This window comes from Oxyura jamaicensis, chromosome 6 (assembly GCF_011077185.1).
Source record: "Oxyura jamaicensis isolate SHBP4307 breed ruddy duck chromosome 6, BPBGC_Ojam_1.0, whole genome shotgun sequence".
Taxonomy (NCBI): Eukaryota; Metazoa; Chordata; class Aves; order Anseriformes; family Anatidae; genus Oxyura; species Oxyura jamaicensis.
The window spans coordinates 8,743,608-8,759,405 of NC_048898.1; the positions used below are offsets into that span (position 1 = coordinate 8,743,608).

At 37.1% G+C, this 15,798-nt stretch overlaps 1 protein-coding gene and 1 long non-coding RNA gene across 23 annotated transcripts in view; one reads left to right on the forward strand and one right to left on the reverse strand.

The window, feature by feature from the left end:
• Window positions 1-15,798, forward strand: part of LDB3 (LIM domain binding 3) — a 118,380-nt gene that overhangs the window by 42,212 nt on the left and 60,370 nt on the right. For 19 of the 22 annotated variants that reach the window (XM_035329596.1, XM_035329601.1, XM_035329598.1 and 16 more), the window contains 2 exons: window positions 7,175-7,250; window positions 15,148-15,554. In XM_035329596.1, coding sequence (XP_035185487.1) covers window positions 7,175-7,250; window positions 15,148-15,554 — 483 coding nt within the window. The remainder of the gene's footprint in view (window positions 1-7,174; window positions 7,251-15,147; window positions 15,555-15,798) is intronic. The other 3 variants (XM_035329608.1, XM_035329611.1, XM_035329617.1) reach the window with 1 other exon arrangement.
• LOC118168898 overlaps window positions 11,609-15,798 on the reverse strand; it is a 75,310-nt gene continuing 71,120 nt past the window's right edge. The window contains exon 3 of the long non-coding RNA XR_004751850.1: window positions 11,609-14,052. This is a non-coding gene — a long non-coding RNA (uncharacterized LOC118168898). The remainder of the gene's footprint in view (window positions 14,053-15,798) is intronic.

Consider the following 15,798-nt stretch of genomic DNA (forward strand, 5'->3'; position numbering starts at 1 on the left):
AAAATATTCTATGGATGAGCTAAAGATAATCTCCATGTGAATTCCTTTATGTATTACATTGCACTCACCATGGAAAGGTCATGATGAGTATCGCTGGCGCATCTCATCAGAGTCAATGGGCTTACACAACTCAATACACATGACAGTTATAATCTTTCTAACACATAGTTAGTTATTGGTTGCATTCTGCAACCATGAGGCCAATATGTTACCCGAAATGTTACGGCTGACAAAAGGTCACCGCATGTTAAGGCTGGGACCTTTTCTTATTAATGTTGATTGGCCTAAACATGGATGTGTCAAACTGTAAATTATTTGCTTCAATCTGATTGGAAAGGCTGAGACAGTGTTTTTAAGAAGTGGAATGAGGAATCATTCAATCAGGCAAAATGCTAAGGCTTTACAGGATCAATCTTGTAACGCATTATTGTGTATGTGAGGTTACTGGTTTCCTTTGGATCCTTTTTATTGTGGTGTTGCATGCCCATCAGCCACTAAAAAAGCTGCCAGGCCTCATTCTTTTTTCAACAAATCTTAATTACTGGTGAAGAAAGAGCATTTGACCCATGTATACTACATATATAATACAGATGCTGTGGCATATGTATTTTTTCAATTTGGGTTTCTTGAGAGCCTTTGTTAATTTGTCTGTTTTGCAGACAAGTAAGCAAGATGTAAATATATAGTTATCGGCACACTACAAAGTAGGACGTGCATCTCTACAGGTATCTCTGAGTAGCTTGCAAACATGTCAGTTGCTTGTGGCAACAGCTGAAGATTTTCCTGTCTTTAACAAGCTCTAAAGCTTTGCCCAGACAGTAGTTACTGAACATTATTGTGGTGGGACAATGCCAAGGGGTGTTTGGCTCCATGTTCACAACAGTTCATGTCCTCTAAACAATCGGAAAAGGTGGTGAAAAAAGTTATTTATGGAAAGCTTATTGACGTATTTTAGCTTGGAAACAGAAAGAGTGAATACATAAATGAGTTGAAATGTAGTTAAGATCTAATTATCCCAGTTCTCTCATTTTTCTTTCCATATATGCTGTATATGTCAATTAGAAATGCTCTAAAAGCCATGTGGCACATTGTAATGTCCATGTTCCAAGTAAGAGGAATTACAGGAAAACCAGCCAAGTAAATGTGCGTCAGTAACGGCTTCAGGAAATAAATTTAAATTAATTAAAATAACCCAAAGTTATTTGTGGTCAGGATGTTCAAAGTATCCAGAGTTTGGCTTTTGCTTTTAGAAAAAGTTGAGATGCAAGGGGAAAAAATAGACTTCATCTGCATAACATGAGAAGCCTATTTGGATTTGGACAACACCTGAACTCCTGTGTATCTTCAGAAGGCAGTTACTAAGCTTCTTATTATTCTTTTGTCAACTTTTTTTTAAAAAGAGAGATTCATCATCATACCTCTGAGGCTTGGCCGTGATTCCCTGATTTTGTTGCTGGTTCTTCAGGGTGATGCTCTGCAGCAACCCCAGGAGCTGCTCTGTAATCTTTAGCTGAATGACTTTCGCCCTTTAGAAAGCTGTTGAGAAGCCAAGAGTTGCAGGACTGCCCTGGAGTCTGATGGTGCTTGAATGGTGTAGTCTAACAATGAAAGGTACACTGTCTGCGTGGCAGGGGAGATGTCTATGTTTCACATCAGATACCTTTCAGCTAAAGAACTTATGGAAATATTTTTGATGTCCGAGTGTTCAGAATTCTTACCTATTATGTTTACTGGGGAGAGTGATTCACATCTCTAGACCAGGTTATGATAGGCTACACACAAGCACTGAATAAAGACAGCGCCTCTCTTGGCTTTTTATAACCCCCTGCTCTCCATTATTAGATCTTTCCATAACCCAAATGCCTTGTCCTTCTCTTCTACTAATTATTTTATTATTTGTTTGTTTACCTTAATTAGATTTTTTAGCATCTGGCAGTAATTAGAAATAATAAATACAACCACATAATCATGAATAATAAAAACTATGCTGAACTCAGGGATTTCAAGTGAGGTTATAGATGATTAAGCTCTGAACTCTCTGATTATTTTGATTCTATTTCAGTCTCTCAGTTTTGATTCTGTAAAACCCTTCTCTATAGCTTGGCAATCTAAATTCTGCCCACTGTTGCTGCTAGGGTGGAGGAATCTGAGTCAGCTAAGAGGCGATGGAGGCATTAGTAGCCAGGCACTCCACTCGGAGGGAATAGGCTCGAGGGCAGATTGTGCAGGAGTTGGACTGAAGAGATTTTGTCTAGCAGGAAGGAGGGGGAGGGTAAAAAAGATGGAGCAGGCACTATGCAGTGTGACAGGAGGAGTCAAAGAGAAAAGGGGGATAGAATTTGATTGCTTCTCCAACATTTTTAGATACATACTCCTTTTCTAAAATCACAGCTTCCTACATACTTCTCCTGTTCTCTTCCATTCCTTCCTTCCACAAAACCTCCAAGGTTCCTCTCCCTCTCCCTCCCTTTCCCACAACATTCACATCTAGCCTTTGCTCGGATCCCTTCTACAGGAGTCAGGTATTACATGCTTGCAAACAAATTGTGTTTCACAGATGTTTGAATAGCTGCTTCCCTTCAGGTTGGTCACATTTATGAATAAGGCTTTTGTTGTTGTTGTTCATGTATTGCTATGGGTATGAGCTTTAGAGCTGGAAAGCATAATTGCCAGTCCTACACTCCATCCAAGTGCAGCACAATGCAGGGAAATAATTAACAAATCAGTCATCCATCCAAATACTAATATTTGTGTTCACCATTGAAATAGAGAGAGCAAAACTGCTGATGGAAGTATTTATCAATTTTATTGCAGGCACAGATGATATCCTGATAAGGGAAAACTATGCCTCGTCCTAGCCCCACAGTGATATTTGAAGTATTGTGAAATGCTCTTTTTTTTTTTTTTTTTTTTTTTTTTTGTGATTCTCTTTGAAGTTTCTGAGCCTGTTTTACTGATGTCCCAAGCAGGGCTTAGAGAACTTAAAAACAAGACTCAGTATTCTCTTTGCAAGGCTTAGAAACAAGAAGAAGCTTCCGTGTTTGGCAATGCAATTCACTGTTTGGCTGAAGATAGACATGTCAAATTGATGACCATGAAGAAGATTTAGTCTGGCCTTTTTACTTTTCCAATTTCCATTAATATAAATACTATTGCATTAAAACAAATATATATCAGAACCCCAACTCTGTAAACTATATTCTGCATCCCACCGTGTGCTGACCCACTCCATAATTACTCAATTTAATTAAAAGTAAAGTAGGTAAAATGTTTTCTAAGTATTCCTAACCCTAATTTAGTCTAGTTTATTACCTTTCTATGGACTGGATCTTTTTTCCATTTTTCAGTGCCTGAGACATTCCAATACAATTGTTAAGATGCTCAAAGAACAAGTGCTCACGTGCAACAAAATGAAAGCAAGAGCTTACTGTAAGAAAAGAAATGCTGATTTTAGCTGTCCTGAGAATTCAAAAAGTGCAGATGAGATACTGACTGTTGTAAAATATAAAAGAAGTCATGTGCAAATGAAAAAGAGCTAGTTTCTCTTAGATCATGTCACCTCTCTGCAAATATGGCACTGTGCTCCCCTGAGGAAGGGTTAAAGTGTTCCTGCTTTACAGAACTCTCTCGAAGCCCTTCTTAGGCAGGCAGCTCTTAATACAGTTGACTCGTAATGAACCTTTGCTGCAAGTGCAAAAATATCAGGATTGGAGTCAAGTGCTCTTCAATTAAAGATATAGTTGCGTAGGTGGGAACGAGTAGAAATTTTGACAGTTTTATCAGCAATGATATCAAAATGGAACAGCTTTGCAAAACTAGATCCATCTTGCTTTTGAATTTTGTTAAGGAAGAGGACCAGTACTGCGGGAGAAGGAATTCAGAAAAATGCCAGAATGATTCATTTGTTCATCTTTTAAGGCTGGGGGGGTTTATATTGAAACGAGCTTTTTATTTCCATTTTTAACTTTGAAAATATAGAACAGAATGCATTAAAGTCGAAGTCAATTTAATTGCTTTGACTGGAAAAAACTCTTTTTATTGAACATTTCAACGTCAGATCTGTAACTATCACAACCATTTGTGAAATTTGGACTTTCATCCTCCTCACAGCCCTACTAAGCAAGTGCATTCCCTGAGTGTTTGGAATAAAATAATTTTGCAATCAGTGGATTAAAATGTAAACCTAGGTTTGCTTTTGTACAGCAGCACCTTCATGACCTGGAAAGCAAAAATGTAAGTTAGAAGTGTTGCTGCAGTATTACATTCATCTAGCAAAAGGGGGAAGAAAAAAATGTCCTGAATTTGCAGATGTTTCTCTCAGGAATAATAGCTCTTATGTAAACGGTCACTTTATAAGTTCATACGTTTTTCATTACACAAATTGACTTCACCTCTTCTGCCCTTTTCTCTGGTGAAAACCTGTGCCTACATCCAGCAAGCCTCATCATTCTGTTTTTAAATATCACAACTACAAACACCCAGGGCAAAGAGAAGTGGGAACCTCCTTGATTTCAAGTAAAACTTGAAATCTCCAAGTCAGAGTGAAATGTAAATCCTAGGCGGATAGCACTGTGAATGACAGAGGTACATTATCAGTAATATTTGAAAGATATGCAACTTCTTAACATCTTCTGTGGTCAGGTAATGACTGAGAAAAATAGACAATAAACAACGGAAGTGCTGGAGTAGTTTGGTAAATAAATCCCTTTGCTGCAATACAAATATTTTCCGGTTAGGCATCAAACATGCAGTACGTGTTTGCTATACCACTCTAAGTGACAAATTTTTTTAAAATTGCTGAGCAACTTTAGCACTGAAATTCATAATCGCTGGACAAAGCAAAAAGGACACTTAGTGTCTGCTCTGCCCAGCTCTGGTTTTGATTATGCCCAGGTCCCACTCAGTAACTTCACAGAAATAAATACCTGGGTTTACTGAGAAATGACAGCAATGAAAGGAGGATCAGAATCTTCCCCCTAAATCTTTGCCTATCCATAAATCGTTGCTGTCAGTTTTCAGCAACTCTTTGTTCTGGGCAGCAGCTGATAGATATACATATATATTTTCCATTCTCTGATTTGGCTATCTTTCATGGTAAGTGTGCATGTCACATAAATATGATTTATTTTTTCTCTTTTTAAGCTAAAGTGGTTGGAGGAAGGGTGGAGCGCTCACTCCTGAAGGAAAATTAGTTAGTAACGCACCTGAGGAAAGTTTGTTCTTGGCAGTTAGTGGTTAGCTTTTGTTCTTGGAACTTGAAGGTGTATATTTCTCATATAATTAATTTTTTAGGAAGTATATTATGATACAGTCCAACTGTGAATACTGTGAATATCAACATTAGAGCCTTTTCTAGCCTCTTGTTTCAGGAATACAGTATGCCAGTGAATTTCATAGGTTAATTGCCTATTGTTTACCAAAATACCAGTTTTTATTGTCTCCTCAGATTGTTCATTTTCAAATTAGGATATTGTCTTTGACTTCAACTCTCAAAACTAGCATCATTTCCATCTCTTCTATAACAAAATTTTCCAATTTCTGTATGGATTATCATCTCATTTTTCCTAGCGTTGCTTGGCTGGTTTGTGTGTTTCTGCTGGTATGGGTATTTTAAGTATGTCAACTAAAGCCATATACACAGCTAAACATGAAGCTAGGTATTAATGTGGGAATTGCCACAATGGATAAGCCCAGCTTTTATCTAGCTCAGTTTTCTTTCTCTGATAGGTGCCACTGTTAAGTATTTCACAGGAAAGTGCAATACAGCCCTCTATAAGGAAGGAATGAACCTAGCATGGAATGTCTGCCACTGCAGATCCAAGTTATGCCATGAAAACTGAGAATCTGGATGGCTACTAATTTTTACTGAACCTAAAGCATCTTCTGCAGTTTTTTTTAAGTTTATCTGTCTAATCCATTCTGACATCCTGCTATTCTCATTGTCTCAATGTTGTCTTGTAACAATGAGTTTCACCTCAGGTTAATCAAGTACTCTAGGAAACAATGTTTGCCTTTATCAATTGTACATGTGTTGTCTTTTCAATTTCACTTAATGTCCAGGAGCACAGCTTTATTCCCCCTTTTCTATCATTCATTATTTTCTACACTCCTGTAATGTCTTCCTTTATTCATTTCCTCTCTAAAGTGAACAGTTCCAATTGTCTTAATAATCACTTCTGCCTGAGTAACAGTTTTGTGTGCTTTTAAGTATATTAATTTCATTTTTGTTCCTCTATCCTGATTTTGAAATGTAACTTTATCAATAAGAATTCCAGGCATACTGATCTGTTGATTGGCAATAGGGTAGTAGTTGTGTAATTCCAATTCCTTTGATTATTTGTATGTTTTTCATTTCATTTTCTCTTGTGATCCCATGTTTTCTGGGAGAATTTCAGAGGGTTATTCAGCGCTACACAGGTTCTCACAAAAGCTCCACAAATAGGTCTTCACTTACCTGAGCATCCCAAAGTACTTCAGTTAACGTTTGTCACTGTGCTTTATTGACTTCCTTTGTTATGTTTCAGTGAAAGGGTGAATAGTGTGCTTTGCAATCATTTTAATAAGGATTATCTCTGTTTTTTTAAAAAATGATCGTGTACATATATTTATCATACACAGGTGAAAGGTAGGCATTTGGAGTGCAGTTAACTAGCTAGTGATCTACTCCTGTTGAAACTATGTATTCTCCAGTATGAAGCTCATGTTTCTCCTTGCACAGGAGTTTAAAGTATGCTAATTGCTACATAGTTTAAAGTATTAAATAATAATCTCTTGAGGACTTGATCTTGAGATGCCTCAGAATCAAAGTTTAGTTTTTGCATTTTAAGACTCTTCTACGTCCCATTTTCCAGAGCATTGCCCAAACCTGAATTTATCTCTTGTTGTGGCTGATTGGCATCTATAAAAATTCAGTTCGGCACAAGGTAGTGGAAAATGGATGATCTTCCAAGTCAGAGGCTGCTTCTGTAACTGCTTGCTTTTCATCATTCAGAGAAAATAAATCAAACTTTATTTCTCACATCCAAGACTTTTGCAAATGAGAATGAAGTGTGATCACTAGAAAAAATCTAAGCTTTGCCTAGCTTTCACTCCAGATGAAGCAACATTTTTGCATGAAATGTAAAATTTTATCCAAAAATTAGGATTCGTGATTAATATTTTTTTTGATTCCCAGATCTAAACGCCCAGTGCCAGTTTCAACCACAGCACCCAAAATTGACTCTCCCAGAGCTGTAATTCCCCACCAGAAGGTATGTAACACATTTCTACTCATCAAGTTAACATTTTATCTACCATAGTAAAGGTAAAAAAAATGGGTAAAGGTAAACCTACTACAGAAAATAGATTTTGCCCCTCCCAGACAAGTAAACATGGAATGCACAGGTAGCAAAACTGCCTATAATGCAGTGTACTTGTGAATTTGTACTTTGCTATTTTCTGATTAGCAGAACCAAAGCATCTAGCTATCCTCTGACACAATTTGGTCTAATCAAGCAGCTGGAATCTGTTGTCTTCCTGATTTTGTTTTAATCTAGGCTACTAGAAGCTACCAAAATTTCTCAAAATATACATTTATTTTTGTTTATTCTTCGGGTAAAGCCCATTAGACTGTGCCTCAGTGTAACTAAATCCTGACTACAACTGAAAAGGCAGTGGTTTGGAAAGGGGACATATTAGGGCATTTGAAGACTTGCATATTGCATTCTTGTTGTATTATTAAATAAACATTGAAATAAAAGAGAAGATAAGTCAATTTAATGAATGACAGCAAGTGGCAGAGGAAATGGATGGCTTGGTTTCTGATGTCAAAGTTGGTTATCTTCCATAATTTAAATTTTCATATTAGAACAAATGTCATTCATTGACTGTACCTGGCAACTCATCATCTATATTTTGGAGGCACTGAGAAGTAAGGGTGCCTGAAAAATGGTGTACATCCTTAGGCTAAAGCACTGGGGAGGATGTTTGAATTGCTGATACACTTAATTAGATAAATGGAGAGGAGGTAAAATCCCCATGGCTGTAATTTTACCCATTCTGTAAGTGGCAGTTTCATCCCAACCTTGTAGCGTAACTAAGAAACACTAAAAATTAAAATACGTGGGGAACTAGGTGATCTTCAGTTTTTATCAGTTCTAATTTCCATAGATAATTTTTAATTATTTTTTTTAATTATTATTTTTTTTAATAAATGCCATGCTTTCCAAATTCAGAGCTCAGAAGGTAAACATCATCCATGTTAACTGCTGTAGACACATTCAAATTAGCAGAGAATGAACTTGGGGAGAATAATTTGATTCAATTTTATTTTGCCAAGTTTGAAATGAACCTGAATGGCTATTTATTAGTTGAGACAGAAATAATGTTATTTCACTCTGGATCTTGTAAACTTTTTGGTAAGGGAAAAAGAAATCAATAATTTATCTTCCTCAGAGTTGTTTCTGCGTATGTCGTGATTTTGTAAATACACTCTGGGAGAAAGATATTGTAAGTCACCAAAATAAATTCCTGGAAGAAAAAGGATCATTCTTTTAGTCGGACTGGTGTTCCACTGCACCAGCAAAGTAATAAGCGCAGGAAGAGGGAGAGAGTACTTATTTTCCTTAAGAACTACACAGAATGCTGTTAGGCAGCAAGTACACATCTCTCTTCAGAGTCATTCACCAGCACAGACTGACAACTATCATTTGAGACCCTCAATCACACCTGTGCAGGTATGACAGATTTGACTACTTCCATCTACCACAGGTACATAAAAGCCTGTATAAAGATGTATCAGATTTTTATTGGCTCTGTATTAGGTGCGCTTCTTCCCTGGCAAGTGTTAATTTTAAAATTACTGCCATAGACATTCAAAGCTGTTTACCACACAAAACTATTTTCTCCTGTAACTAACTACCCTATAGAAGAGTTAATTTCACACACTGTAGTTTTTAAAAAGTCCTAAAAATGCCTGTGACATAAAAGATGTAAAATAAAAGGTCACTTCACATTTTCTATTTTAATCCTTCAGAGTGATATGAGAATCAAAGGACTCGGTCCTTTTTCAAAAGTGTGTTGTCTTGCACTTGAGCATTCTGTGTCGGTACTTAGGAAAGGTTTGTAGGGGATGTTGAAGGTAGACTATTCTGAATGGGCTACAGGCAGTAGTTGCAGCTGGAATAAAGATTTACAAGAACCTGTCTGTGGGAGAAGGTAGCATCTAAGTGAAGGTATGGTGAGGAACAGGTTTTCTAACAGTGTTCAGACATTTTTTTTAGGTAGGGACTTTGGCCTAGGGGAACAGGCAGCAGTGGAGTGCTGGAGTGGGGCACCAGTAGCAGGCCAGGAGGAGTGACATTTGTGTTTTGGAGTACAGAAACTCCTGACCAGATATAAAAACAGGAATTGTGAAAGCCAGCTTTATGTCTTCTTGGGCTAAGGCATGTATCTGAGCAATAGAAAGGCGGAGGTAGATAACAGCAATTTTAACTGTTAGAAAGTAATCAAGGTATTGCTGAGTGCAGAAAGTGAAAGGCTTCTCTGAGGGTGGTTTGGAAGGGAATGAACCATGGGAAAAGAGGTCTCAAAATCCAGAATAAAAAGTCTTCAGTCATGCAAACAGCTGTATGGGGATGTTGAAATAAGGTATGTTAAGGTAAATATACTGTAAGAACAAGGTTCCTTGCTTGTCCCTTTATTTTTTCTATCAGTGGTTATCACTGTAGAAGTGAAGAATTCTTTGACACATAGGCAAGAAGCTGTCTCTTCCACATCACTGCCTGACAGTGTTTAGACTCCGATGGTTCACATGAAATGAGTTCAATTGCATTTCCAAAATAGCAAAACACTGCCTTACAAAACATTCATGATAGTACTGTCCTTGAACATGAAGGGAAGTTTTTCTTACCTCTCTCTGGGTCAAGGTTAAGGCATGGCAATGTTAGCTAAAGAATCTGCATGTGAATGTTCAGTGTCTTAGCATAAGCCATGAATTCTTTTGCACATTATTGCTGATCTGACTCTAGCTTCCACTAATTTTCAAGCGTATATTTCTTCTTTTAAAAAGATGTGAGGAAGGTTTAAGAAAATCCTGAGTTCTTCAGCATGATAGAGATTTGTCTGTGTTCCACAAGCAACATAGATTTTCTCCTTACTTTCTTGAGCTGATCCATGTTATGGATGATACAGGTTCTGCAACCCTAAGTATGGCATCAGCTGTGCTGTAGAACTATTATTAGAAATAAGAGCTTGACTGATTTACAGTTTCACCATTTCCTTCTCTAACATCAAACTTGCAACAATTTTGATTTAGGATGAGTTGAGGTCAGATATTTTGCATAGATGAGGCATAGCTGGGAGGAGGGCATAACTAAGGCTGAAAGCATTCAAATAGCAAGAATAAGCATGAATCCACAGACTTGAAACTAAGTCATCAACAGTCAGTGAGTTCTTGCAGTTGTTCATTGGGACATAATACAGGTGAGGATTCACCTCAGTGCAGTTCGACATGTTTGAGCTGAAGCTTGAAGGCTATAGACTTATCTTTAACACTTGCCCCTTTGTGTAAAGTTTAAGACAGCCTCTTTAATTTTAATAATGTAACTACACTACCAAACACACTTACTTCAGAGTCCCATTAAGGATCTCATAATGCTTAGGACTTGTTTCATGACAAAGCCAGAAATCTGTGTGGCTAAGAGAAAATAGATGAAGAGATGATTGACTTTTTTAGCAAAGCATAGTATGGAAGAACAGGCTGAGCCAAAAGCTGTTCGTTGGGTGTCTTTGAGCAGGGTCATTTAATGCCATTGTGCCTCTATTTTCTTTTCTGTAAAAAGCTTAAGGTAACACTTAGCTTCTTCTTGGGCATGCTGGGAGGTCAAGTTCATTACTATCGCCAAAGAGTTTTAAAATTGTTCTCCCAGAACCCCAAAAGTTGGAGTAGTTTATGAAAGGCTGTATGGTCATACGAACAGACAAATAAAACCTGGTCTGTCAAATTATGACCTAAAAAACTGGTAAAGTATCTTCCTATATAAATTAGTTTCTCATTTTTCCAATATATAAGAAGGAACATTTACCTTCGTTAGAAATTAAATATTTATAAGGAAAATAATAAAATACTGCAGAGTGGAAATTGAGCTGATTCATAGCTTCCTTGTATTCCCAAAAGTTTGAGACTCCTCTGCATTTGTCAGTTTTAAGCTTAGTCACTGACATTACACTGCGAAATCAAAACCCAGTTTTCCCCACGTAGTGTAAGGGTTTGCTGCAAGATCACAGCATCCTTCCTGCTTCAGGGAAGAAGCCCATTGCTCAGTGTCAGAGCCTCCTCTTCTGGTCGGCTGAAGAGTAGCATCAGACTGGCACAGGTGGAAATGTTAGCTTGCTTTTCCAGCCACAGAGACTGTGAGACAGAATGGGAGGAGAGAGCTGGGCAGCAAGAGAGTGCTTGTTACTGTTGCTGAGTTTCATGAGATGTGGTGCCAGTGGCTACACTGCTGCTCAGTATTAGACATGTGACCTTCACGTTTCAGAAATCCTTTTGCTGCATTCATCTGTTTTTGCAACTGACCTGAAAGGGACAAAAAAAAAAAAAAAAAAAAAAAAAAAGTTTATTCTAAAATATCAAATATCATCCCACAAATAAACTGAATGAGAGATACTTGGTAAATCACTACAGGAAAGAGATAAATGAGCTGATTATTGAGCAGTAATTCTGCAGAAATTAAACAGCACCTTTCTGTTCCACTCCTTTCTTCCCAGATAAAGGGAAAACACCTACATTGAAACTACTATGAATATTAATGCAAAATGGAGAATGCTAACCTGGCACTGCTGGGTTCCTAGGAGTTCTACTATTGGGCTATTAGTGTGCTATATTGCAGCTGGAAATTGTTTGAGGAGTAAAACCAGAGCTCGTGCATGTCATAAGGCTTGGCAAAATCATCAGCCATCATTTCTTATGGCTGACCTATAATTTTCCCTTTGCATACTGTCCAGTAACTTTGCATAATGTCCAGTAACACAAAACTACAAAAATGCATTTTGATTGAGGAAATATCTGGCTTTTCTCTCATTAGCAGCTGACACTGATACTGTATAATTAGAACTCTGCATGTCCCTTTATTACATGGTTTAGAAAGGAAACCCACAGTAAATTTAGATAAAAGAGTTTTCAAGGTTACAAACTAATATAGCTCTGTTATATCCTTTTTCTTCTTCATTGTCTCCATATTGTTTTGTTTTGTTTTTAATGTTTATTTTTCCCCTTTGCTAGCAAGTAAAATTAATTTGCACAGGTGGTGACTTAATTTATGAACACATCATTGTGCACGTGCCCCTTTTTAAAAACATTTTTAGAGAGAATCTGTGCTTTCTGCTTATTTATTGATACTTGGAAACTTGCAGTAGGCCACTTAAGGTTGGTTGGTTGGTTGATCTTTTCAACATCCAGCGTATAATGGCTGAAGTACGTAATTCAATTTTATTTATTTATTTAAAAAAGAATAGTCTGAAAAACACTTCTATGATTATTTATTTCAATGGCCTCAGGCAGCTATTATTGCCAGCTAAAATCTCTTCCTGTTTATTGCCACAAAAAATGTTCTCAGTTCATTTTATCTGACTTACATGTTTGATTCAGAATGTCTTAAATGTATTAATGCTATGATTAATTTTATCCTCCAGACCTTTAATTTTGTTGGGTGGGCTTGGGTTTTTGTTTGTTTGTTTGCTTGCTTTTTGCAATGAATTATAATTAGGCAAATCATAGTATCTTGATTTTTCCCTAAACTCCCTAAACCCCTGAACTTAAATACGTAATATAGAAAAATCCACAAGGAGAATATAAAGTATTTATCTTTCTAGTGAACCTTAAAATGAAAATCAGTAAATGATGTTAATGGTAACCAATAGTAGCAGAAGCAGAAAATCAGAGGCCAAATTATTCTCAGGCCTGTGATTCATAAAAGGCTGGGGGAAGTGCATGTAGGATATTAAATATGGCAATCAAAGCAGTGCCAGGCAAAATGTCCCTGGAGGCCCACACCTGCTGGTGTTCTGGCTTTCACTGAGAGCAGGTTGTGAACTCCATCCCTTCTGCAGAGCCATGTCCCCTCCTTGTTCCTGTCTCCCCAGGCTGGACTGCAGCCTGCTGGCAGCATTACTGGTGGGCCTCTTAACTTGGAGCAGGCAGGTATCTGGGTACCAGCTACAGCTGCAGTGTGTCTAGGTCCAGAGGGAGAGGGGAAAGTGATCCTCCTTCTTTAGCAAGACACGTGTAGCCCGAATCAGGCTGGAGCCAGGACATTAAGTTTCTGAGATAAACTACAAATCGATATTATGGGCTCTAGAGAAATCTATAAATTGCCAGGCATTCAAATATTTTGTTGGGTACTTCAGCTGATTGATTTTTTTTTTCTTATTTAAACATGGAAAATTTTTGCATCGTACCCTAGATTAGGCAGTTTCATAACTGGTTATGCTAATTGTTCCTTCACATTGTGTGAAGCAACCTCCCAAAAAACAACAAATGCCACAATATTTTCAAAGACATTGCATGTAGAAGGCCTGAACTGCTGAACAGATATGCTTAAAGATTAATATAGTGCATGTATGGAAACAGCTTTGCTCAAATTAAAAAAAAAAAAGAAAAAGAAAAAGAAACAACAGTTAGGTATTAACAAGACAAAGACAGGCTGACAAGCCGAATAGTAAAAAAAAAAAAAAAAAAAAAAAAAAAAAGTTTGTTTTTTTTTTTCCATATCCAACCATAACTAATGTTCTTAGATCCTAATTTATTTTAGATTTAAAAAAAATGAATAAGAAAACCGAGAGGAAAAATATAAAATGCCCACCTGAAAGAGAAGTTTATATCTTCTTTGATAAAATTGTCCATACTGCAAGTCAGCAGCCTTCTAAAAAGTACAGAACTGCAGTCTCTACACTGCCAGTAGATGGAAGGAAAAGAGGCAATTTAACCCAAAGTGTACTCAGTGCTTCCTGTGTAGTGCTGAGTCCTCTCCAGTCCCGGTGACTTAGATAGTGCTACTCCAGAACAAGCTTGAACTGAAGGGCAGAAGCAGGGATAGGATATTTTAGCCAACATGAGCACAGAATTTTTACATGTAACTTCCTCAAAACTGAGAGAATGAGCTGTATTCATTAATTGATGTTCAGCTTTTGGTTGTTTTTTGCTTGTTTATTTGTTTTTTGACAATTGCTGTTTCCTATATTGTGTTGCTAGAAAAGCAGTATTTTTCTTTTTTGATAATACCTTTTACTTTAGTTTCACTGTTACATTAATAGCAAATCATTTATGAAAATGAAGCATGGTACTGCCTTTTTTCAGGATTTTCATGTTAGTATGGTTCTAATTTGAGCACCAGCACAGCACCATACTTCTATGGGTATAGTTATTGTCAGGAGAGCTGTGACTTTGACTAAAATTATACATCCTGCTGCCCTAGTTAGGAATACTATCTGGGACATAGCTATAGGATCATACAACCTTCATTTATATACTCATGCTCACATTCCTTCAAGTGGGAATTATGCAGAAATGATCAGAACAGACTATTTCTGTCCATTAAGCGGATAACTGTTCTTGAGTCCAGTTGGTCTATTTGCTAACCGTGCTGCATGGCCTAATTAGCATGAATGAGAGCCTGTGAAAGCAATGCAATGTGTGGGCTTCAATAACTTCAAGTGTACTTATGAAAAATAGAATAATTGTATTTTTATAATAACGAGATTGACTCTTTTGTTTGTATATTATTTCAAATAATTCTTACCTCAAGACATCTTCTAAGATTTCTTAATTATCCTAGAACTTAATGGACAGTGTTGTCTTCGTATGCAGTTAATTGCTATGAGGTTGACTAGTAGCAAATGCTTTGTTAATTATAAGCTTTAGTTTGTTGATTTGAACTAAAAAGCAATAAAAAATGCCTGAGTATGTTTTGCTTCCCTTATTTTGAAAGAGTGAGCTTCTTCATTTAAAATCTTTCCTGAAAGGTTGAATGCTTTGGCCCTTAATCTATTTATTGCAAGTTTATTCATATGTTTAAAAAGCAGTAATTGCAGATGTGTTATTTTTTGCATGTGTTCTATGATTGCTCTTTTCTTTTTTTCTTTTCTTGGCCTGCATGTTTGCTACTACAGGAACCTGCTTGGGAAATCAATGACAACAGAACAACCTTCAGTCCTCTAACTAACACGGCGACTGGGCCTATGGGTAGTGTTTTAGCAACCAATGGAACATTTTCAGGCTACCTCAACAAGCAAGAGATCAGCTTTTCAAATAGCTCTTCCTACTTAAAGACTACCACTGTTAGATCTTCCATGTCCTCTCAGTCTGTGACTCCTGACATTTCACCTGCAAAGAGTAATCTAGATTCAAAACTAAGCCCTGCCTTGGCTGATGGCAATAGTCCTGTACACCAGCTGAGCCCTGCAAGGCAGTATAACAACCCTATTGGCCTTTACTCAGCAGAGACTCTAAGGGAAATGGCTGAGATGCATAAATTAAGTCTCAGACGAAGGGCTTCAGAAGGTGGACTTCCTAGAGGGTAGGTAACGTGGTAAAATATTTAATATTTAAATAAGTTCATAATAATATTCAAGTATGATTTTGCTGAAAATTGAATGTGCTAGTACCTACCCTATTGAACATTTGTCTTGTAATTGTGATTAAGGTCTGGAACAGTCTTTAAAATGTATAGTACCCCCATAATATATACACAGTACAGTTGCAGAATAACTCTTGGTCTTTGGTATCGGAATTGCAATATGGATTGGCAATAATCACCAGAG